The sequence below is a fragment of the Apaloderma vittatum genome, unplaced genomic scaffold (genome assembly GCF_000703405.1).
Source record: "Apaloderma vittatum isolate BGI_N311 unplaced genomic scaffold, ASM70340v1 scaffold10426, whole genome shotgun sequence".
NCBI classification, from domain to species: domain Eukaryota; kingdom Metazoa; phylum Chordata; class Aves; order Trogoniformes; family Trogonidae; genus Apaloderma; species Apaloderma vittatum.
The window spans coordinates 344-24,741 of NW_009722289.1; the positions used below are offsets into that span (position 1 = coordinate 344).

Genomic DNA, 24,398 nt, shown 5'->3' on the forward strand with positions numbered 1-24,398 from the left:
ATAAACAAGAATCTTTTCACACCTCAGATACTTAAGTACTTTTCACACTTTAAAAATATCCCACACAGTGACTAGGAAGAATGGAACCTCAATGCATATAGCAAGAAAATACACGGAATTCTCTATATTGATTCTTCACTTGAAACTACTGTGAAAAACATGCTTACATTTTATACTGTACATTCACAAAAACTCTCTAAAAGAAGGTATAGAGAATACTGCCTACCAATGCTACCAGTTCCTTACAACACGTAAAAGTTTCCAAGGCTTTTCCAAGTTTAACATTTTCCTGTTACACTAAAAAGGCGTACCATTTCCATCTCTTTTTTTGTCTTGAAGTTTCCGCAGTGATCTCAGTACGTGGTTCTTGCTTGGCTCTCTAACAGAATGTCGGTGACTATTTAATGCACTTACAGGAGCTGAAGTTCTTCTCTTTGCTATTTTTTCATCTCTATATGGGGTACTCCTTAGGGCTATGTGTAGAGGAGCATCTACAAAGAGAATAAAGATGAAGTCCAAGCTTTAGATACTTTCAGAATGTAAGTCTACCTCACCAGCAGCAGCTCTCGCAGGCCACGTGGAGCGTTTCCAACCACACGCACCGCTCAACTCTCAATCCTCGCAATCTGACCACAGAAAAAGCTTTTAAACAGAAGCTGATTTAAAGGCTAAAACCTGTAATACTTCTGTTGGCTTTTTTGGCTGATTTGTTTGTTTCAAAAAGAAAGGGTGGATGCAAATGCATTCCCCAAAGCTCTAGTCTCATACTCTATCTTCCCCAAAGCTCTACTCTTCTACTGTGGCTTTAAAGACAGATGGTAAGAGAAATAGTCCTATTTGGCTGAGGTATGGGTCAGGTAATTCTTATTAGTTCCTTCAAGAGAAGGATTTAGTTGATTTAATTAGAAGAACCACAGCCTGTTCTCAGAAGTGTGCTTTGTAACAAGCAGAGAAAAGTGCCACGGAGAAGCTCTGCACATTTAAGTAAGGACAGGTTTAGATACGTGTCACTGAAACAAAAAAGTGTTTCAACCAACAGTGAGACACAAGAATTGAGGATGACTACCTAAAATTTATAAAAACAATGAGATCCAGACATGCCTTCATCTGAGATTCCATCTACTACTGAAGTCAAATAGTTCTCATCCTTCTAACTTCAGCTAGCAACTCCTACCTCAAGACTCTTGGACATGAAGAAAGAGGTGAAGCTGATGAAGTCGAGGGCTGTGCAGCACACAGGACAGGCAGACCCAACGAGACAAGCACACTGCCCTTCTGGAGCACGACATGAAGTATCTTGGTCAATGAAACTCAGCAGCCAAGGTGACAGCTGGCTGACTTCTATCAAAAATGTCCAATTCTGCGGCCTCAAGCATTTGAAAAGTTCAGCGGATGCAAAAGGCAACTTCCTTCCTGTCTGAACACTTACACTGGGCAGATTTTCACTTGGATATTTCTCACTAAACAGTCGTGAGCAGTGTCTAAAAATGACTGGAAACAGATTCCAAGAGAGCACACCTGGGAGAAGAACTGGTATCAAGTACTGCCTCGACCAGCATTTCAAGCTGAAGCTGTAACAAGGCACATCAAGACTGCAGGTTTTCAGAACCAAAGTGCATCTCTTCAGGCAAAAGAAACTCCAAGATCCAGAAATCTGAAGGCTATTGGATGACTTTTTTCCTGGTCCTCTCCCTCTGAAGTTGCATGAGAAAAGGAGTCGTTCATAACTACTTCCGTAAACAAACTGCCACCTCCTAGCTGCCAGCCAGCGCTCTACAGCAGCCACAGCAGGAGACGGGAATTAGACCAAACCCCCCATTTCCACCCGAGACTGTCTCCTAAAGGCACCTCTGCCTGGTGAGGCCGCTCACTGGTGCCTTCCGCTGGGTGCTGGGTGCCTCGAGGGCTGCAGGAAGTCACCTGCTCTGTCCTGGGAGATTTATCAGAACGGGAAGACACTCATCGATGAGATACCACAGGATGTGCATGGCCCTGCATTTCCAACAGGACTAACTTCTCCTGCAGGAATAAGTATAAATAGCTCTGTGTCAGTTTTTGGTTGTGGTAGTGTTTGTTTTTTGTTTGGTTTTTTTGTTTGTTTGTTTGGTTGGTTTTTTTGTTGCGTTTATGGAGGTTTTTTTGTTGTTTTTCTTAAAATACAGATCTATTTTTGTGGGACTTCTTGCTATCAGCTCATCTGAAGGCTTCCATGATTAGTAGGTTGAACATGACATCATCAGATCAGACAGGTAAAGTTTTTCCCATGGTACACAGCTGGAAAAAAAAGATTAAGGTACTTCATACCTACTTGGGAACACCAGAGTCCTAACAAACTCTCTGAAATGCAAACTGTTTGTAGCAGTACAGGGTGAGATGTCACATAAACAAGCCCTTCCAAGTTTTCTTGATTGTCTACCATTCTGCATCAAGTTTCAAAAATACTCGCAAAGCATCATTTCAGGGAACCCCAAAATTACAATGTAATACGAACGAGACAAGCTTTGTTGAGGCCTCCTAACTTTCATTTCCTAACAGCTCAACCCCACCTCACGAATTAACATCTGAAGAACCCAGTGGCCACCTTCTTGCCAGCAGCCTTTCAGAGCACACTGAGGCTTTGACCTGTGCACTCAGCCTCTTGGTGGAACAAAACCATATTCCATGTCCATTCGGGGTTTTTTTCTGCTTTGCAAGACTGAAGTTTAAAGACATTTTTGCCAAGAGTATGTTGTAACTTTAATAATATTTTGTTATATCTTTTATAATACACTTCTGCAAGATTTTTCAGCCACTGGTAACACTGTCCTGGAGAGTTCAAGGGTACTCTGTCATACACTGGATGTATTTTCTTCAATAACTGACCAAAAAAAAAGTTATCAACAAATGTTTAGAAACACCTTTTGTTCCACAGATAGACAAGCTTGGAGGCTCTGCGAAATCTTTGAGCACTCTTAAGATATATTTTAGGAGTCAAGACTAAAATTTGAGAAGATAGGATTAAAAAACCATAAAGTTAGCCTCAACTTTTGGGAAAGTAAGGGTTAAAACTTGTGCAATAAAGACCCAAATTTGTAAGTCTTCTACATTTAATGTCCTGTTTCCTCTCAATACAACCTCTTCAAGTGTAATTCAGACAGGCCAGTTTATAAAACTACCCCCAAAAGAACAAAGAACAATTACCTCCCCTAACAACCACAGCCAAGAACTTGTATTTGGGTGTACGCCTTGAAAACTTGCACACTCCCCAAGTTCGGAGTTTCTGCAGAGTGTGCCACGTGCCAGCACCCTCCTGACCCCCTGGGCCAACCTTCGCGCTCCAGAAGGCTTCCTACTCCTCTGCCTCTTCCCAAGCACAGAGCGCACCACACGCCGTACTGAGCGGACAATGCCTTCACCTTTCCGCAGTGCTGGCACGAACTTCTCCCGCACGCCACATGTGAGCACTCGGCTGAGGCTAGAGGAGCAGGGCGACTGCACCAGGAGTCTGCTGGGACGAGCAGGACCGTGCGTGGGGACACTCCGATCAGGAAGCGCACAGGAGACCTCTGTGAACTCCCTCACGCTGTCAGGGCAGGGCTCATCCAGAGACCTGCAGCTGTCTTACCGAGCGATCCTGAGGCTGAATCTAAGCTACAACTGCCACACATTCCTGATGATGACCAACTCAAAATAAACCAGAATAGGTGTTAATACTCTTTACCTCCTCTACGATCCAGAATAGCATTTATCATCATTCGAATTACACAAGTTATAAACTGACCACAAAAGCACTCCCGACATCCAGGGCAGTGATCAGTTCCATTTGTTCTTTCAAGTCTCTCATCTCCAAGCCTGGAAGAAGAATCCTCTTCCATGTAAAGAGCTGATGCAGAAGCAGTGAAGGAAACTAAGAAATAAAGCCCCAAGATCTGAAACCACCTCAGCCACACAGAAACAAGGACAGAGCCTTAAGATTGCTCAGACCTAAGCACGACAATCCTGGTGACAGATGAGGCAACAGCTCTCTGTCCCACGGAACGCAGAAGGATGTCAGGTAAGAAGATAATTCAGCCTTCACAGGAGGCAAAGAGACTGAATTCTCAAGCGTTGCAAACTCCACCATATTCTGCATCCGCAGCTGTGAGATCACTTGCTGACAACATCCACCGATATTTTCAAGAACTGAAAGACCACGTATCGACTTACAGCCATCCTCCTTCAACCTAAATATAGCGTTCTAAAGATAAGCCACCAAGACAATCAGCAACTCTGCAGAACACAGGAGGTGTTAATGCAGATCCTCACCTACTCCAAGAAGAAACCTCGTGTTTGTAGGTCACCCATGCACATTCTGCTGCCCAGAAAGAGGTACCCATCAGCCAGTATTCAGAGGAAACAGCAAGGCCCCCAAAGGATCACCCTGAAAGCCACTAAGGCACATGCCAGGGGTTCATATGTTAACAGCTATCAGTTGACAACCGGATGCCTTACACGTCTAGGTTGTCAAAGCAAGCTTGCCAACCCCTCCCTGTTCATGCACAGTTTGGATCTCAGCAGCAGCACGACGAAAGACAAGACCCCTATTTTCTTTACATGTATCCCAGGCACTAAGACACTTACACATTATGAAGACAGGCTGCAACTAACCCTGAGTAAGCAGAATCTTCTAATAAGAGCCTCTCCCAGGTCTGACATGAGCTGCACCACCTGTGCAAGCACTGAAGTCTGGCACAAGCTGACTTTCAGATTTCAGAAAACATATTCAACACAAGGGCATGAACTAAATTCTGTTGAACGTCCACATTAAAAGATTATACTAACAAACAAAAGCCACCCATTCAAAAAGCCTCAAGGTCAAGATGTTCAAATTATGAGTTGCAGACATGAAGAACAAAACAAAGCTCTTCCATGCCTCATGCCCTTGGGGTGGTCTCGGTCAGGAAACAACAAACTTTACTAAAAATAGCCTTTTGCAGGCACTTCACACACTAAATGACCTGGACTGACACAGCTAAAATAAAACTGGCAACTTCAGAGGAGGTTTTAACCTTATACATCCACACAGGTTTGTGCAGATCTTGATTTTCCTGTTTCCCAGGAGGGCTGCAGGTGGCCCCATAACACACCTGCAGAGGTGCAGGAACACCAGCATCTCCAGCAGGACACAAAATCAACTGCCTTATTCTCCCCAGAGACAATTCTTTCCTGAAATACCAAAGAGCAGCAACATTCATGGACACAAGTAATACAATGTGGGGCTGGGGGAAGAGTTGTTCCATAGTAGTGATCTCATAATCCTTCCCACTAATGCAAGAGAAGAGGGATCGCCTGAATGCATCCAGCAGACCTTTAAATCTGCATCACGCTGTTCAGAGCAGTAAGGCATATCGAAAATACCAGGTAGGCAAGGGTAGTTCCTTCCCCTCTGTTAAAGGAAGAGTCACTACAGAACTCGGAGAGCTCTGTCAGAAATGCCGCTGCAAAGGGAAGAGCCTTCTTAGGGACAAGGACACAGACAAGCCAGTTCCACAGAAACCTCTGCAGCTCACTCAAGGTTTGAAGCCAATGCCAAGGAGCACAATCTATACTTCAGATGTTGAAATTTCAGAGTCTCCAGTGCGAAGTACTTGAACAGTTTCTTTCTGTGTCCCACAACAAGATCACTGAAGACCACTTACATGCCTCTTAATTTCTACATATCCAAAATTTAATTTTAAGCACTGCAAGAAAAAGTTTTTGCTACTGTTCTGAATGTTGCACAATTTCTTAGAACTTCAGAAACAGTAAGTATTTTCAATTTCAAATCTGACAAGAGCCCAACCCCAGCATGCCCTTATTAAAATTTTACGTGCAGCAGAAACAGTAAGGAGTCCCAGAACACCAAAATAAAACTACCGAGACAAGGACTTGCTTATAAGACACAAGCACTGCATAGCCAACAAGCTTACAGAATGACAAAATCCATGATTTCTAAAGTCTTACCTATTAGAAATTGCCACCTTTTCTCAAGCACTACACTGTTTCTAATATACTTCACTATAAGAAAAGGAGATTCGTACCAAAAGGTAAAATGATTAATATATTCCCTTTGAAAAGGAGAACTGCTGCTCACAAACGGATTGTAAAGATGAAAAGTAAATCCACCACGTACCATATTTCATTATGTATTTAAAAGTCTTCACTTTCACTAAGCAGAACATCACAAAAAGCCTTTTAAAGAAGTGTGACATAGAAGTGTTCTGCAGACATGGAGAGTCTCGTGTAGCAGGCTGGTTCCCTATACATGCCATTAGGAACAGAATAGATGCTTGCAAGAAGGCAGGAGAACAGAACACAAAATGCAACAGCATGAGCACACAACCCCCCTTAACTCTACCTTAGAATGTGTTGTACATGCCCAACAAAAAATTAAAAGAAGTAAGACTACACTGAGTTAAAAAACAAACGGCACTTAATACAAGACATGATGTAACTGATGTGTAATGACACTACTTTTCCTCATCAAGAAAAACCTTACTGTAGCTCCCCAGGAGCAGACCCTGACAGTGGAGGTGACCTGACGGTGACTTTGCAGTCCGTGTTCTACTTCAATGCCCCACTGAAGAGGTGCCAACATAACCTGGGGGCTATTTGCAGGGAAGTGCCATCAAGTGCATCATCAAAATAATCCAAGTTAAAAGGACCCACCCACAAATGGGGAACGAAAGGGGTGGAGGCTTAAAATTAGCCAAGATGGTTACAACTCAACACCAAAATGGATAAACCTGCCAGTGCAGCCAAGATGATGACATCAAACCAACAGCGTGTGACGGGGGAAAGGAAAACTGAAAGGGCCAGGACCTAGAGTCATCAGTCAGCTCATTCAAGACAATCACAGGAAAACAACTTCTCAAACTGAAATAACGATGCAGCTACAAAGAGGAGAGTAATGTCTGTTACAAAAATGAAGCACACGGTGTGCAGGAAGCCTATTTTGATCCCTGTGCAGTCGCTCGCAGTTGTTCGTCATACGGTGCTCATCCCAGGAGTGCGTGTCAAGGCAACACGGTGCCTTCATTCAAGGTGCACGCAAAGTGTAAGATGTACAAGCTGGCACATCTCAATTTACTTAAAGACTTTCCTCTACCTAATCAGATGATCTGCCCTTGCGTTATTTAGAAGCTACAGAAGTAGTTGGGGTATACAAGGCTACATGTAGTAGCAGTTAAGTTACACTTTGTAGGAACAGACAGTAGCACCTCACATGAAAAAACATCTGCTGGCCACATCAGGAAAAGCAGACATGAAGCAAAGTAAGACTAGATATATTCTGCTGCAAAGAGCTGTAGCTCAGAGAACAACTTGCAAGACTGAAATTCGTAAGTGGAATACAAATGAAAGATCAAATGCAAAGACAAAAGTCACCAGGGATTTAGTAACGAGAAAGCTGGGTTTTATAGAACAGGCTCAATCTGCATTAAGAGATGACAATTTTTAGGGACCTGAAGTACAAAGGGAAGTCAGCGCACAAAGAGCCAAGCTTGGGTAGGTTATCAACAGCGCTGCAGTTCACCCCTAGGCCTGGGCTGCCACCCTGACCTTACGCAAGAAAGTAAGTGCTTCAGAGAGCGAGTCGGTGAAGCAGGAGTTAATGCAATTCTGAAGACTGCAAAGCAGTTCCAACTCAAGCACTGATTTTTCCCTAACCTTTAATTTTTTATCCCTTTCCACCACCCATCAGTTATGGGAGGATGTTTTTCAAGTACAGCTGTAGCAACTGCATTTGTTAAATACTAGGAGGTTTTTCCCCCCACAGGTCCAGCAATGAGAAAGGTAAATACTGCAGAAACTAATATTGGACTTCTAGCCAGGCATACATTTCATTTCATACATTTCATGTTCTGACTTCAAGACCAGGTAAGAAATAGGAGAGAACTGGAACTACCCAGGCTGTTTCCTTGATACAGAAAAGGAGAGAAGTCTTTGAACAACTCTATTTGGTTATTGTCAAGGGGGTGGGGGGAGGAGGAAATTCAAGTCAAACTTAGGGAACTGAAGTTTAAAAACAAAGGTTTAATACTCAAGGGAGCTGCTACAAAGGAGTAAGAGAAGCTGCAGGGTTGGTTCTTTACAGAACATGATCTGTATTTCTAGATGAGGACAATTCTTCAGTTCTGATTTCTCTAAAACATAACCTTCACACATACCATGCTTCTTTTCCACAAAGAAACATGCTAAGATGCAGCCCTGAAGAGGCTCCTTCAGCCCAAAAGAAAACCCGTATCTGCTCCTCCCTGCTTGTCCTGCCTGCTGCTGTTTTAAAAAAGGAAAGAGATCAGCAAAATACTTACACAATGAACCAGCTGTGGTCCGTCCTCTTTTTGACCTTCCTTGATTAGCTTTTTCAGAAGCCAAAGAAGCTCTGGTTTGAATATTTCTTTTTACAGGGTTCTGCTGTGATTCTGCAGCCTTCTCCACTCCATGAAAGTATTTCATGTGATAATGCAATAACTTGGCTTTGCGGAAGGATTTTGAACAGTCCAAGAACTTGCATCTAAACTTGTGATCTTGATCAACAGTTGCAGCTTTTTTTGATGCAAGAAAATCTGCTCTCCTACAAGGTTTTGTTACTGTAAGAACAAAACAGATAAATACCCCCATGCATTTGCTATATTTATCAAATGGTTTCCTGAACTTAAAGCAACACAAAAAGTTAAGAAATGGGCATGCATTCAAACGTGTTAGCTATGAAATGCTAAAAGTGAAATTTTAATGCTGTATCTGCCTTGAAGATCAATAGCTTTTAAAGGAAAACTCTGCCCTACAGTGCTCTTAAAAATTCGTTGTCATGACACCAGCGTTTTTAGGAATGAGTTATTGTCAGAGAACAACATTTTGCCTTCACGAGTCCCTTGCCCAGCAGCTAATATCACGGTACGTAGTGCTACTATAGATATGAGACTGACTTACACAGAGACTGGGTATACTAGCCACAACACTCAAGATTATACTCCATCAAGTATTTACGTAATTATTTATAACTATTCACATCTTTGGCAAAAGTATTTTCCAGGGAAAACACTTCTGCTCCTTCGCTTATAACTCTTTTGCTACTCGTTTCCAGCTGCCTTGTCCCACCAAAGTCTGGGTACTTCCAAGAACAACGGAAGCAGCATGTCAGAACGGCATTTTTCAAGTAAAATTGAAAATTTATCTCCATTTTCAAGGAGCAATGGAAGAATGAAACCAAAGGAAAATTGTATGCATCTGTTACAAAATGCCCCCTATGAACTATAGTTAACCAGCTCCTCAGAAAACCCAAACGAAGTCTTTGGAGTCAAACGGGAGAAGGTTTTGAGGCATCCATTTCAGGGAGCAGCGCTGGGCAGCACAGGGCTACACCCCACCTGGGGAAATTCTTATTTCTTCTTCCACCATTTCAGAAGCTTTTAATTCACATTTTTGCTAAGAAATACACAAAAGAAACATTTTGAACTAGGAGCAAATCAGATTACTGTCACCAGGACCCGTACCAAATATAAGAGAGGAGGGGCAGAAATCTGGAAATGCAGAGATCCAGGCAATGCCGCCGCGTTCAGACACACACAGCGTCACCAAATCCCTCACCATCCACAGCACAATGGAAAGGAGGCGGCATTTTTACAGAACAGCTTCCAAACATAACGTTTCTATTTGTTTTGCCAGTACTAAAATACTGGTGCCATATTTACAAATATTTTCAAACTTGCAGGGTTAAGAAAGAAGTGTTTACAGTGATGCAGAACTGCAGGTACGCAGCACGTGAATGAAAAGATACTACATTAGTAGTTGAAGACGAGAAATACAAAAGGACCCACAAACATTACAAACAGGAGTAAGTGCAGAAAGCGCAGGACTTTCCACAAGTGCACACAGGCAGGAACACACTGAATGGGAGCGTTAAAGGTAATATCAACATGATGTAAGAACACAGCCCAGCTTGTTCAGAAATTTTTAGCACGTAGCAATAAAAATGGGAAGCGTTACCAAGCTTTACTTCTGGGTTACGTCAGCGTGAAGAGCAGCAGCCTAGATAAGCTGTGTGTGCCTCAGAGAGAGCCAAGCCCTGTGCCACGACAAAGGAACAAAACTTGAAGCCGTGATGCATGGGGAGGGGTTAAGAAGCTACAGGCACATCTGACTGGTTAAAAGAACGGACACGCAGTTAATTCTGAGAAGAAAACAGTAAAAAAACCCACTGCTTTTGGGTGTTTCATCCAGATAGTGGCAACGAGAAAGGGAAGGACGTTTTGGCATTAAGAACAAGCTGACAGGGCTGCTGCTTCAAGCAATTCCAGTAGTAAGATTGTGACGAAGCCAGACAATTGGATCACACTTGGAGAATGACAAAGTTTCTCGAGACCAAAATCTAAATATACTGTATACATCAAAACTTGCATTCCATAAAGAATGACAAACTATTTCAGGAAGGGTCAGCGAAATGGCCTGTGGGTTTTGCAAGAACAAGTGCAGAGAGATTCTCGCTGACTATAAAGCTAAAAAGCAGCGCTCGGGACAATAAAGAGAACTTGTTTCTTTTTGGTAAGTCACATGAAGATTGGAACACTGAACTGCAGCAAAAGGGGTCTCTAAACTTGTCATCTTTGTAATACTATTTGGCTAAGGGAAACTATTTCACCACCACACAACGGGCAGGATAGGACGAGGCCCTGTATCCAAGCTCCGGCCACTTCCCCTCCGTTGAGAGGGACGAATTCTGGAGAAGAGAAAGGGAACGGCTTCTAACTGAGCAGCTGCAAGAGGAGCACGGCATCACGTTAGCCAAGGTTTAGAAACAGAGGTAACAGACACAGGGGAAGGGGAAGGAGAGCAGCCAGAAAACAAGACAAACCAAAAAACTTACTGCAAGCGCAAAGGAATCTGTTTAGAGTAACAAAAACACAGACAACCCCACACAGTGTGAAACAAAGCTCAAACTCCTACCATCCCCACGGCATCTGGGGGCACTTTCCTTCTCTCCCAGTCCCAGAAGGGAACTCCCCGGCGCAGGAGAGCCCTGAGAAGCCCGCGGTCCCAGCCAAGCCCTCCAACACACACTCATGACACCAACACCTAACGGAGGGGACTTCCAGCCTCACGCATAGATCCAATTTCTGCTCACAATGCACGGTGCTGAAATAGGCTCCCATAGAGAGAAAGTTTCGACGTATTGCCTTGAGATTTTCAGGCACCTGCCTTCCCAGAGGAGCCTGGTGGGTGTTTTTTCTGAGATGGTTTATCCGACAGACCTACCACCTGCTATTTCCTCCCTGTTTACAACCCAACTCTTCACCCAGCAATCAGTTAGCCAACCCAATACCAAGCACAGAGACTCAACGTCAAACAACACCATCTCCTTTCACTGCACAGGGAAAAAACCAACCCCAGCCCTTCAGCACTCAAGTCTCCAAGCACTCGCCCCTCACCGTGCTCGATTACCCAAGGCTCAGGCTATGACCGCTTTCAGCAGTGAGTCACCGGGAGCAGATGTCACCATGTCAAGCCTCCGAGTCCACAGATTTTGTTTCCCCTACCACCAACTCCTTGTTGGAACTGACTGCTGGGACGGGCACGTTGGCCAGCAGCACAGACTGAAGGTCTGCCACGCTGAGGCGTCTTCTGCAACACAGAGTCAAAAGTGCCCCCAACACCCAGCATTTTCCCCAGTTAAAGCCGGCCTTGCTGCGCTTCCCAGGCATTAGATCTTCACACAGAGCTGCCTGGTAAATGGGTGAGACCCTTCATCTCCCTCTTGTCCCCATTTCCTGGTCTCCGCAGAAATACAAGCGACAATCAAATTACTCCTTCACCTGCTGTTAAACTAAGCACGTCGAGTCTCTCTAGAATGTCTGTTCTCTGACGCTTCCCCTCTGCATTTTCAAGATTATTTATTTCCATTACCCTTCTTGAGCCGACATGCGTTTACGCTGTGCGTTGGATCACCTCACACCCATTTCTTTGGTCTTGTGAAATCTTGTGTTGTTCTTGAGCTCACCAAAAGCATTCCTGTTCATCATTTTAGCTACTGTTTCTTTGTTTATTTTCAAAAACCTCTGTCTTTCAAGATCTCCGTTGTGAAATGAAGAACGGATTTCCCAACTGCTCTTCCCAAACTACTTTAGGCAAGGACAGCATCCAGGCATTTCCAGTGTGTCCAGAACCCACTCAAGGAGACGCTCGGTGTAATAAATACACAAGGCATCGATAACCACAGAACATTCCATGTTTACAAAGCTGTGATTTCTGAGCCTAAAACATTATTTGACCTTGCAGGAACCTCTCAAGGCAGTAATTTCATATGATCCTCCACTCCCCACTTCCTAACACCGAGCCCAGGGCAGTCCGTACGGCACAAAAAGCCTGTGAGCGTGCAGTGCGTGATCTGCCTTTGGAGGGGATGTAAAAAGGCTTTACCTGTGCTCTGAGGTGTAACAGAAACACTGAGTCCAGCTCAGGGTGTCTAGCTGTGCGAAACCAAGTGAGCAGGGCAGGACAGACTCCTTTACGTACTCTATCGTCAGGCTTAAAACGACAACTTTTGCACTGCCTTGAAGGAATCGAAGCCTACCCAGGTGAGCTGCAGGATAAAGAGCTGCTCTCTCAAACGCGATGCAAAGATATTACGCTTTTGCCTAACTGAAACTCAAAGCTAAAGGCAACAAAATTCGAAAAATATGGGGTAAGTACAAGGCAAATGGAATCCCTGATGCATGTCTATGCAAATGTTACGAGTTCTGGGAAGCACAACTACAAACACGACAGCAGATGTGTGCAATGCAAAGGCAGCTCACCTTTGAAGTCCAATCAGTTTGAAAGAGTAAAGCCACACCAACAGCTGCACAGTGCTTCTAAGCCAGTTTCCAGACATGAGACACGGAGCTTTAACTGTCTGCAAAAATTTGCCAACGGATTTGTCGCTCGCTTTTTTGAAAGACAACTCAGTTTAGCCAAGTCCTCATCATTAATTTTGGTCCCTAAACATTAGAGGAGCCAAAAACCAGCAAAATAGGATTTTTATCCTTTAGTACATGTAACTGATAAGAATTTTTCTGGATTGTTTTTTAAAAAGAACTTCAGTTTTGACAAGCAATGCTCTATTGCCCCTTCAGAACACGTTACAGACATACATATTTTAAAACATAATGAGCATAGAAATACGCCAAATTGTATTTGCTGGCACAAGTGCCTGCAACTCCTATAAATCTTAAATTGCTCAGCCAACAGTGGCCAGGAACACACTCTTTAAAAAGAGTGTTCTTGTCTTTAAAAACTCCTGATGTGCAAATGCTGTTAAAATCACCTTCTTCCTAAACACCACGGCCACATGCTCCGACTCTTCAACCCCGCGAGCAGGAAGTCACTGAGGATTTTCCAGGGCACCCAGAGGTCCCACAGCGAGGCCTCGTCCCGCTGCCACGCGGCTCCCTCAGCTCGTCGGTGCCGCAGTGCTGGGGCAGAAACAAGTGCAGGCAAACCCAGATCCGCTTCTAACTACACAAGATTTATCCACAGTGGGATCCCTGCATCTGGAAACTTTGACCCAACAATCCAGTCAGTAACATTTTTAGTGTTAAGTATGGAAACGTCTCTCTTTGTACTTGAATTTTGGGTGATAGTGTTTACTCAATAAAACCCCATGTGGTTCTTACTCCCCATCCTCAGGAGTTTTCTCCAATAAACACACCTGCATGCCCACACAGGCGCATGTCTGGCCTTTCAAATGGTAAATGAGATGGCTTCAAATAAATGAACCAAAATTCATTTTCCGACAACCACCACAGTGCTGAACTCCAGGTCAGAATTCGCTGTGAGTGTGTACACCTGAATTAACTTGAATTCAACTCACTCAAGTACCGACCAAAGCTCTGGCGCCAAGGTGCAAAAGCCACGCGAGAGGCTCCGGGCAGGCGAGTGAAGGTCACCTCCCCGCGGCTCTGCTGCTCGCGCCCCACTGAGCAGGCTCAGGAGGAGGGCACATCCCACACACCTCGGTATTCATCTCGCTTGGAATCCTCCCCATTTGGAGCTCCAATCACAAATGCTCAACCACATACGCGTTACGAAGTCAGAGGGAAGCCGTAATAACGGCAAAAGGTATCTAAAGCGACTGCTGCCAAAATTGTGCTCCCCCAACGCTGAAAAAGCAGAATCGAAAAATATTACCTTACAAATTTCAAACGTACAAGCGAATTCCTCTCCCTGCTTCCTCCCTTACAAAACACAGCGTCTCACCCAACATACATCCCCCAAGTGCAAGGGGATAATGTGTGGCAATTGTAAACTGCATCTGTAGCCTCAAGCAGGATGTAAGTATTCAAGCAGAAGGAAAAGATCTGCTGGTATTTTAAATTCAATCTTTAAATCTGTCAAACATTTCCCTCAAGTTTTTCATGGAAGGAGATTTTCCCATCAGCAACAAGCACCACAGAGAAGTAATATTTTCCTACAACCAAGCCTGCTTTGTCTACTTGTTCTTTCACAGTCACCAGAAGCAATTTGTTTGCTGTAACCCCTAACGTGTGCTGCTGAGCACCTGCTCGCAGCCCTGAGCTCAGATCCCCGAGCCTCTCTCTTAAAAAAAGCGGCCTTCTCTGGAGATGACCATACAGCTTTAACACCGAGCTCATGTACACCAGTAGAAAAAAAAATAATTTAAAATGTCTTGGATTTCATAGTTACCTGAAACTACGACAAACGCTTGTGAGGAGCTTCCCCAGCTGTCAGCACATGACCTTAAGGAAACCAGTCATGTCACACAGCAGTTACTCAGAGGAAGCAAGGACTCACTGAAACAGGGTGCCCAGGGAAGCTGTGACAGCCCCTCCCTGGCAGTGCCCAAGGCCAGGCTGGCCGCGGCTTCCAGGAGCCGCTCTGGGGGAGTGTCCCTGCCCATAGCTGGGGATGGAACTAGAAGGTCTTTAAGGCCCCCTCCAACCCAAACCGTGCTGTGATTCTGCTGATTCTATGGTAAGCATTCAACTTAAACTTTTAAAGTGTACCTTAAATGGGTTCTTCCTCTTCCCAGAGGGAGAACAAGCTCACAGCCACTGGAAAGAGCAACACTTTCTACATCTTTCCTTCACTCCAGAGATTTGCAGGCAGGCTGTCAACGTACTCAGAGCTAACACAGAGAGTAACAGCACCTCCTTGGCATCAGATTAATGCTCTGTTCAGGTGCAACAACCAAACAGCAGGTTTGCCTTCATGAGCCAAAAGAAGCTACAACCCATCCATTAAAATAAGTTAAACCCAGAAGTACTTTATAGACTGGAAAGGGCACAGCAGCCTGACTAGCAAAAAGAATCTGCAGCCACTCTGTAGCTTCTGAACTCCCTGCCAGGCTGTGGAGAGGGAACGGCATGGCACCAGCACACGTCAGCTGGAAACACTCGGGATATGCCCTGGTTAGAATACATTAGATAGAGCATCAGCCTGGTTAGGAGGGAGAGCAGGACTGAAAGAGCTCTAATTTTTAAATATTAAAGGACCACTCACACATCAAACCTGCCAAGAGGAAAAGAGCTAAACTCCTTCCTGCCCTGCGGGGCACATCAGTGGCAAAGGGAGAGGACATTTCAGTCAGGTGAGAGAGGGTGGGGAAAGGATACGTGCAAGCAGCAAGGAAAACCTGCAATAACCAAACAGGGTGAAAGCCAGCACATGCTCTAGCAATGCTGAGCAACTGCAAATCCCTCTAAATGCTCTGTTCCGCTTAAAATTAAGCCAACCAGGGAATCTGTAGTTCAAGTTTCCCTAGTTAGCTACAGATACAAGTATTCAAGTTATGAGAAATAATCACAGGACAACACTGATTGTCACAGTCTACTACCTATGTAGGGAATTTAATTTGAAAAAGCAAGTTAAGTACGATCCCCGGCTAAGAGAAAACAGAATATATACATTACTAAGACAAATACTGAAATGCCTGAGGTATTTCATAAATTTGCACTAATATCTCTAAATAGTCCAGGCCTTGAATATAACAGGAGCCAAAACATAAGGATACAGAAATGCACAATGAGGATTCCCAAACATCAGTGCTACCACATACCTGCAGCACGGAAGTAAGAACCTGATCTTCTAAGATATTAGTCCAACTTAATCCAAAATTACAAATGTTAAATTATCACTTGAAAATAAGGATTTGTTAATTTCACCATTCACATGCTATAAAGTTACACCCAGTCATTTAAAAATTATGATTTCTACTTTTTGGAAGACAGCTGTCAATCTCCAAAGCATGAGATCAAAACTGAGTCCATAAGGAACAAAAGTAAGCATTTCCTCCCATGGTTAATATTGCAAGAATACAACGCACAAATTGTGTTACTGACACTTGTACAAAGATGAAGCACCTGGGATCAGCTGCCTTAAGAGATGCATCAATATTAAATAAAAAAAAAATTGAACCTGCAGTAGCAGAAGGTTCTCGAGTTCTGACAGTAGCAGAGGAAGACTCTGTGTCTTCAACTTTCTCTTCCTGTAAACTGGCATCCGTACTGAGCGCTGTGCCATGTGATGTGTTTCCAGGAGATCCTTGTTCACTGAAGCTCTGGTCAGATTCAACAGGAATTTCTACCTGGACTAGAATGGAGGCAAAGATTTTCACTGAGTAGAACACAAAAGCATATTCCAGACCGCTGGGCTCTGCTCACCACGTTACAGTGGGGACAAAACCCCAGGCCTGTTCAGACTGCTTGCTCTTGTATTAACATAAAATTAAGTTTTTACAACACAGCTACTCATAGCGACCCTCTAACTTTAGAGCTGCATAGAAACACACAGGCTGCGAACTCTTTAGAGTCTAAAATGGGACAGGTCCCCTCAAACCGTTATCAGAGAAAGGCCATGAAGCACAGCGCAGAAAAAGGGACATCTCCACCCAGTCGGTGAACAAAAGCATCCTGTTTGATGTTTTTAGTGATTAATAAGAAGATTAAACTCTAAGTTTAGCACTTGAGTTACTTCTTCAGTCTGAAAGTGTTAAAACTTTGCAATTACTTCATTTTCACAGGGATAACCTGCATCCCTTAAAAAACAAAACAAACCAAACCACAAAAAAAATAAACCCCCAAAACCAAGAACCACAGTGTTTCCTTTTAAGTTATTTTACAACCCCTGGAGCTCTTCTTTTGCAAGGCCAGTTATCCCTCTACTAGAAAAGCTCTCCCCACACACGGGAAATGCTCGGGTTACTGAGGGAGAGGGAATCAAAAGCAAAAGGCAATCAGAGCAGTGGAGAGAGAAATAAACTTTCCTTAAGTTTTCCCTGTGTTGCAGCTGAAATCAGGTTTTAACTGCAAATACCAGGCCTGCAGTTTCTGCAAGTGAAAATATAGTGCTTGCAACAACCAGACAACTGCCACGTCACCATGAACCTGGAGAACACCGGGAAGCTGCTTACCCGTCTCGGATTCCTTTTGGTTAGACACTGCATCTTTCAAAGGCTGAATTTCCGTCGAAGTTGTGACGTGATCCGTATTTAAAATCTCATGGCTAATACTAGACGAGAGTCTTGAAGAACGCCTCCTGATTTGGTCTTTTTCAGGGTTATCTGAAGAGTTCTTCAATTTTTCCTGAGCTGGAACAGACATGTTTAACGGCACCATGCAGTTACAGGGTTATTAAACAGCTCAGAAACAAACTTTAAAGACCTCCCCTCCCAGCGACAGTTTGAAAGGGTGTCTTTTTAAAGTCTGAGGTTAATAGCAAAAGCCCAGGAGATTAGAATCATAGAACAGTTTCAGCTGGAAGAGACCTTGAAGATCATCGAGTCCAGCCTTTTTCCCAGCGCTATGACCCCACTAAACGATGTCCCCCCCAACACAACACCCACCCGTCTCTGAAACCCCTCCAGGGACAGTGACTCAACTCCCTCCCTGGGCAGCCTGTTCCAGTGCCTGACAACCCTTTCAGTATAGAAATTCTTCCTAATATCTAATCCGAACCTTCCCTGGTGCAAGAGACATCTCTGTAAAAGCTACAATCATATTAGCAGTTATAAATAAGCATAAATGTAGAGCAAAATCTATCCTATAGGTCTCTGGACTTTCTTTTCGTAACTCATTTGAAGTAAGAATTCAGCTCAACACCTTACTGCTAAAACATTGCTTTAAATAGCGACTGTCCCACAGACAGTGCCAGGGCAACTCAGGCACACAAACAACTCTGACCCTAAGCTGGGTGAGGTACACGCACTCCGGTTTTAAGACTTCGCAGCTGCAAGGAAGGGTAAAGGCAGCCTTCTCCACATCTTCATCCCCTTGTTCATTATGGTACTATGAAGAACATAATTCTCTCTCCTCATCGACACACCCAAGTTCTTCAACATCACCACACGGTATAAAGTAGAAGCTATTTGGCTGCAGCGACAGGAACATTTTATCGAAGTTTCTTTGCCAAGCATTGTGGTAGATTCTCCATCTAGCAAGCACTGAGTTTCTACAGCTAAAAAAAAGCTTCGTATTGCAGGTAATATAATCACTGCCTCTCCTCTGTCTATGAACTCCTGCATCAAAATTCACAGCTCACGGCTTCCTTGGAGCCCTTGGAAACCAAGCCCAGTTTCCAACACTTAGAAGGGAATAAGATGCTACATTGGAACAGCCAATTTAAGAAAAACAGGTGCTGCATTTAAGCTACCTCGTGTATCACAGTTTAAGGTTAACACTAGAGACCTTTTCCCCCTTCACTTAAGCTTCAAGAACTTGTAAAAAGTACTGGGAGAGTTGAATAACAAAAAACACTCACACAAGTTTTTTTCAATCCTGGGACGCTTTGATGGGACTTCACCTCCTTTAGGTATCTTCCGACGTCTTAACTCTAACGTTATGGGCTGCAGCGTCTGAGAACTTGGCTCTACATGTTACACATAAACCAAAAATTGACTGGATATGAAGCTGTGAAACTCTTCAAAACATAAATTCCGAAGCCATGCAAGATAAAATACTAGACTTGCAGAAATACACTTTCACCTGGGTTTCCAACGCCACACGTTAGCATTTTATCTCACTGCAGACATATTTGGTATTATATGAAGATTACTTGTCTGAATCTCATCTCTGACCAAACCACCCAATTTCCAAACCTAGTAAATACACTCTCAGCTGCCCTGTTCAAGCCTGAACAAAGATGAACTTGGGTTTTTGGTTTTTTAAAGTTTCTACCTAGAGACAGAATCTTGCTGAAAGAGCAAGACACCGTTCATTCCTTTAGGTAAGTTTAGAAGGGTTCTGACATATGGCCTAAACACTTAAGTTTAGCTACATACCTGTTGGAGGTGTTGTTGGTGGTCTTCCACGTTTCCGTTTAGTTTCTTTTGCGTTTTCCTGCGGACTCTTTACATTGTCATTCTTGGGCTTCTTCTCAATTTCTGTATCTACTGAATATTCCATATCATTCTCTGATATATTCTCTTTATCTTCTTTTCCATTCTTAGATATATTCTTTTCTGAGACCTTGCCTTTCTCTGAGATGACTATCAATTTTCCTTCTTTATCAGGTTGCTTAACTCTTTTCTCAGTCTTTAATGTCTTTTCATCCTTGTCTTTCTTTGCATTACCTGTTGCTTTCCTCTGCTCTTTAAATTTCTCCCGCTTTTCAGGAGATGACGGAATTTCATTACCTCTTTCCTTCGGCTTAGCATTACCCACAATATTCTAGGATAAAAACAATGATATATGCAAGTTGATTTATTGCAATCTGAAAGTCCTTCCCCACCTTCCTGTTTAGCGGACTCGCATCCTTGTCTGATGTTTTTAAAGATATAAGCATACACTCGATTGCAACCACAGATTAAAACTCAGAGGCAGTGCAACTGTCCAAAGACACCTTCCTATTTAGGTTAAAGATATAAGCATACACTCGATTGCAACCCACAGATTAAAACTCAGAGGCAGTGCAACTGTCCAAAGACTCGTGCAGTTTCAACAACACGGTGCAACACATTCACTCTTTTCACAACTCAGCGGCACAAGAGATTTGCTCTCTCCTCATTCTCCTGTGCAGGTTAGGTCTGTACCAGTTAAAGTCTGTTAGGACACTGAAGAAAAAGTGAGAGTCAAGAGCAAAGAGAAGGGCAGACAGGTCCATCACTCGCAGGCAAAACCTGCCTTCCTTTCACTGAAGTGTCTCGCTCTAACCAGAGCCGTATTTCGCTTGTCACCATCGCTGCTGCCAAAACGTGCCGAGTCACGGAAAGCAACCGCAACCACCAACTTCATCGGGAACCCCACGGTGGCTGCCAACACGGACAGCAGGATCAAGGGCACCCTCAGCAAGTTTGCCGACGACACCGAGCGGTGTGGTGCAGCCAACACCCTGGAGGGAAGGGATGTTGTCTCGAGGGACCTGGACACGTTGGAGAGGTGGGCCCAGGCCAACCTCCTGAAGTTCAACAAGGTCAAGTGTGAGGTCCTGCCCCTGGGTTGGGGTGGTCCCAAGGACAGGCTGGGCGATGAGTGGATCGAGAGCAGCCCCGAAGAGAAGGGTTTGAGGGGGCTGGCAGATGAAAGACTGAGCATGAGCCAACAACGTACACTTGCAGCCCAGCCAGCCAACCACACCCTGGGCTGCAGGGCGAGGGAGGGGGCTCTGCCCCGGGGGTGAGACCCCACCTGCAGGTCTGGGTCCAGCACAGGAAGGACATGGACCTGTTGGAGCAGGTCCAGAGGAGGCCATGGAAATATCAGAGAGCTGGAACACTTCTCCTACAAAAAAAGGCTGAGAGAGCTGGGGCTGCTCAGCCTCGAGAAGGCTCCAGGGAGACCTCCCAGTGCCTGGAGCGGGTAGAGGAAAGCTGGAGAGGGGCTCTGAGTCAGGGACCGTAGTGATGGGATGAGGGATGACGGCTTTAACCTGAAAGAGGGTTGATTTAGACCAGACTTAAGGAAGAAATCCTTTTCTGTGAGGGTGGTGAGACCCTGGCCCGGGGTGCCCAGGGAAGCTGTGGCAGCCCCTTGCTGGCAGTGCCCAAGGCCAGGCTGGCCGGGTCGGAGCAGCCGCTCTGGGGGGGTGTCCCTGCCCATGGCGGGGTTGGAACAAGATGAGCTTTACGGTCCCTTCAACCCAAAGCATTTCGTGATTCAATAATGCTAAAATTTACACATTTAAACTTAAAAACAAAACTTGAAACTTTGCCTTTCTGTAATTTGTATTCAGTGTGAGAGGACATGAAAATTCTTCATAGTCCCCAGCCAGAAGCTCCTGATGGGACATTTTTGAATTGCCATTTTCAGACCACAGTCCTAATAATCTTGATGCAATAACACCGTGAATATGCAATCTGTTCCACTCTCTATGATATTATTTCAACCATACTTGGGAGCAAGGCAATTAAAAAAATCAGTTTTTTGAAACGTGAGATCAAATTGCTGCATATTTCATGAAAAGAGCTAGGCAAAGGGGAAAACAGCTTTCACCTTCTTTGGTGTCTGAGCACCACTCGTACCAGACATCATAGAAACCTGTCTCCTGCAAATTCCTTAAATGCCACAGCTATGGGAAAAGCTTCAGCAGAAAGCCAAGCATTAGTAAAAAGCCCTCAAAGCCCAACCCTGAGACATAGGCTTCATCAGTGTTTCTGCTCATAGAACTGTCCCATTTGGATCAACCATGTGGTACTGGAACACACACAAACCACCTTAATCCAAATATCTGCAAGAAAGTGACCCGTAAATACATTATGTCTGAGTTACCCCTTCTTCTCACTGAACTCTTTTCAGCTTTGTGTCCTTGCACGAGGACATTCACACTGTGCACGTCATTCCCATTTTACTGTCACTGTCCAATGCAGCGTGTTACACCCTCTGCACAGGGCCAGAGTAATTAAAAATCATTAACAGACAACCAGCTTACATTGCTCCCTGCAGAAACCAGGAGGCTTGGGGGGCTCATTTCTTTTTCTTATTTTCTTCAGAATCTCGAAGCTCTGAGCCACACTCCCTCCTACTGACAAACAGATCAAGGCCCTTTCCCTCTGGTGCCAGGATGCTGCTCCAGCAGCCCTGCGCCTGCACCACCACTAACTCACTCACAACTGCATCGGGAGCTCTCCAGTGTCTCAAGTATTTCTTTAATTAAACTTTACTTTTGATTGTGTAGACAAAACTCACTAGAATATTGTGTCTTTATGCTTGTTTATGCTAAAGGACAAAGCAATACGTGGAAGCGTCACTTCACTTTTGGGCTAACCAAAATCCTCCTGGCCAGTGGTTAAATGGAGGAGAACACTAAAACTCCTTTCAAAAGCTACCCAAGAGCTATGCAGAAACATGGAACTCCCCAAGGGAGGGAAGAGAGACAAGATGTTTTGCCTTTCCTATGCAGAATATTTCTTAAAATCATTCAACTTCATGTGTTTAGGGTTAAATATCACAGAAACTTTTCTCATGGCAATGAAGATTCTTCAGGTAGTTCCCTTGTGAGTACCAGGCAGCCCTCATCAGGCACATCACCATTTGCAAGCGATTAAGAGCACTTTGTGGCAAATCTGAAATACTTTTCCCTCCCAGTCTGGCACATACAGAAATCTGGAGAGCTCCAAGAAATGGCATGTCTCTCTACAACTGCAACAGATTCAAACTGTACCCACCACTATTCATTACTGGAATCTGTATTTAAGGCGCATGTTAGAGGGAAGGATTCAATTTCTTTCCTCAAACTTCAAGTTTCAGAATCTAAAAGCAGAAGGCATGACTAAGAAGAGAGGCTAGAGCTACCACACACGAATGCGTGGCAAGATCTCAAACTGAAAACCATTCCTGTAATGAAAATTATCCTGAAGCAGGTACTTGAGAAGTTTTAACTAAGTAACACGGGACTAGAACTTGTCAGCCTTTCCTACAAAGTGCCCACACACAAAACCTGAAGTTCTTCCTTCTCACCGTGAGCAGGATGAGAAATATTGATTTTAGAATGGCTCACTACTACTTCCCATCATGAGCTGAAGGTTGAACCCACAGCACTGAGCAGGTTAAGGGTTGACAGAACAGCCAAACCGTGGAAGCAGAACGTACATCAGTAAAAAAATCTGGTCTTTGCAAAGTTGTGAGGTGAATGATTACCAGGCAGCTTCCCTAAGTCTTAAGGTGGTCAAGTAGTTACTTTGGGGAAGAACAGGTTCTGTCCACTCCGCACTTCCCATCCCTTAATTTTTCACACCAAAGCGTTTCCATAACCTGCCGCCAGCACATTCGGAACCCTTAAATTGAGAACACGCTAGCAGTATGAACACAGTACTTACCTGATCTTTGGAAAAAGCTTTGACATGAATGTTTTTGACAGTCTGGACTACACCATCATAAAATTTCACAGTGTATGTACCTGAAATTTGAAAATAAAGAGTAAGAGTTTAAAGATCAGAAGTTATTGAACAGAACAACAGCTAACAGCTCCAATCCTCCAGCTGCATATTTAGCTCTAGACAAAAGCTGCCTTACTTGTGTGGTTAGAAACTTCCACAGCACAGGCCAGGTAAGGGACAAGCAGGGAAGTTACCAAAAATAATTATGGAAAGCATAAAGGTGCATGTCTAAGCTTAGAGTTGCTCATTAGATATGCCTTCCTCACAAAAATATTGAAACATTCCAAAAGACATATTCTCCTACACAAACCTATTTTCCTTGATTTTACAAAATCTAGTCAACCTATATGGAAATATTCAATCTATATCTAGTCAATCTATATTGACATTCAAAAAGGAGATATATAGATGTGGGTTTTTTTCCCCTTTTTCTATCTATAAAGGGATTTTGCAGGTCTGATGCTGATTTGACTGCAGTTACACGCATTTGTTGACAATAAACTTGGAGAAGAAACAAGTTTTCCGAAACATACACTTAAAGCAACTACTGACTGGATATCCCCGCAGAAAAAGGGAGAGGATAAGAAGTTTCATTTAAAAAGTCAATGGTAAACTACAACATATAATTGAAACTACAACTTTTCAGTTGTTTTCTCTCTGCTGTACTATCTCTTCACCTAAGCAAAGAGGTCAGAATACAATTAGAAATGCATTACTAACAAGCACAACAAACCAAAAGTAATTCCTTACCATCTTTGTTAACAGAAGTAACTTTGGCTGGATAGAAGCGACAATCAGACCAGCATGCCAGCACCTGATCATTTATATGAAATTCCTACAAGACAGGGGTCAGACACGTCTTTAGTTGAGAATTACTGAAACATATAACTTCATTAAAACATCAGAATGATTAGTTTTCCAACATTGAAAATAAATCATGTAACATATACAGCAGCAAGACAGCAACACTGAGGCTCGTCACAAGTGGCGTCCCCAGGGCTCACTGCTGGGGCCAGTTCTCCGTAAGATCTTTTCCAGTGATCTGAATGAGGGGATTGAGCACCTTCAGGAAGTTCAGGGCTGACACAAAGCTGGACGG

At 43.9% G+C, this 24,398-nt stretch overlaps 1 protein-coding gene across 1 annotated transcript; it reads right to left on the reverse strand.

The window, feature by feature from the left end:
• Positions 1–311: 311 nt before the first annotated feature.
• Positions 312–24,134, reverse strand: LOC104275695 (PHD finger protein 20-like; the record flags this gene model as incomplete). Its single annotated transcript, XM_009871723.1, has 8 exons — positions 312–491; positions 8,310–8,588; positions 16,408–16,581; positions 17,402–17,578; positions 18,748–18,855; positions 19,268–19,655; positions 23,240–23,319; positions 24,050–24,134. Coding segments are annotated over 8 exons (1,471 nt in total), but the record flags the coding sequence as incomplete, so codon positions are not given.
• Positions 24,135–24,398: the final 264 nt, after the last annotated feature.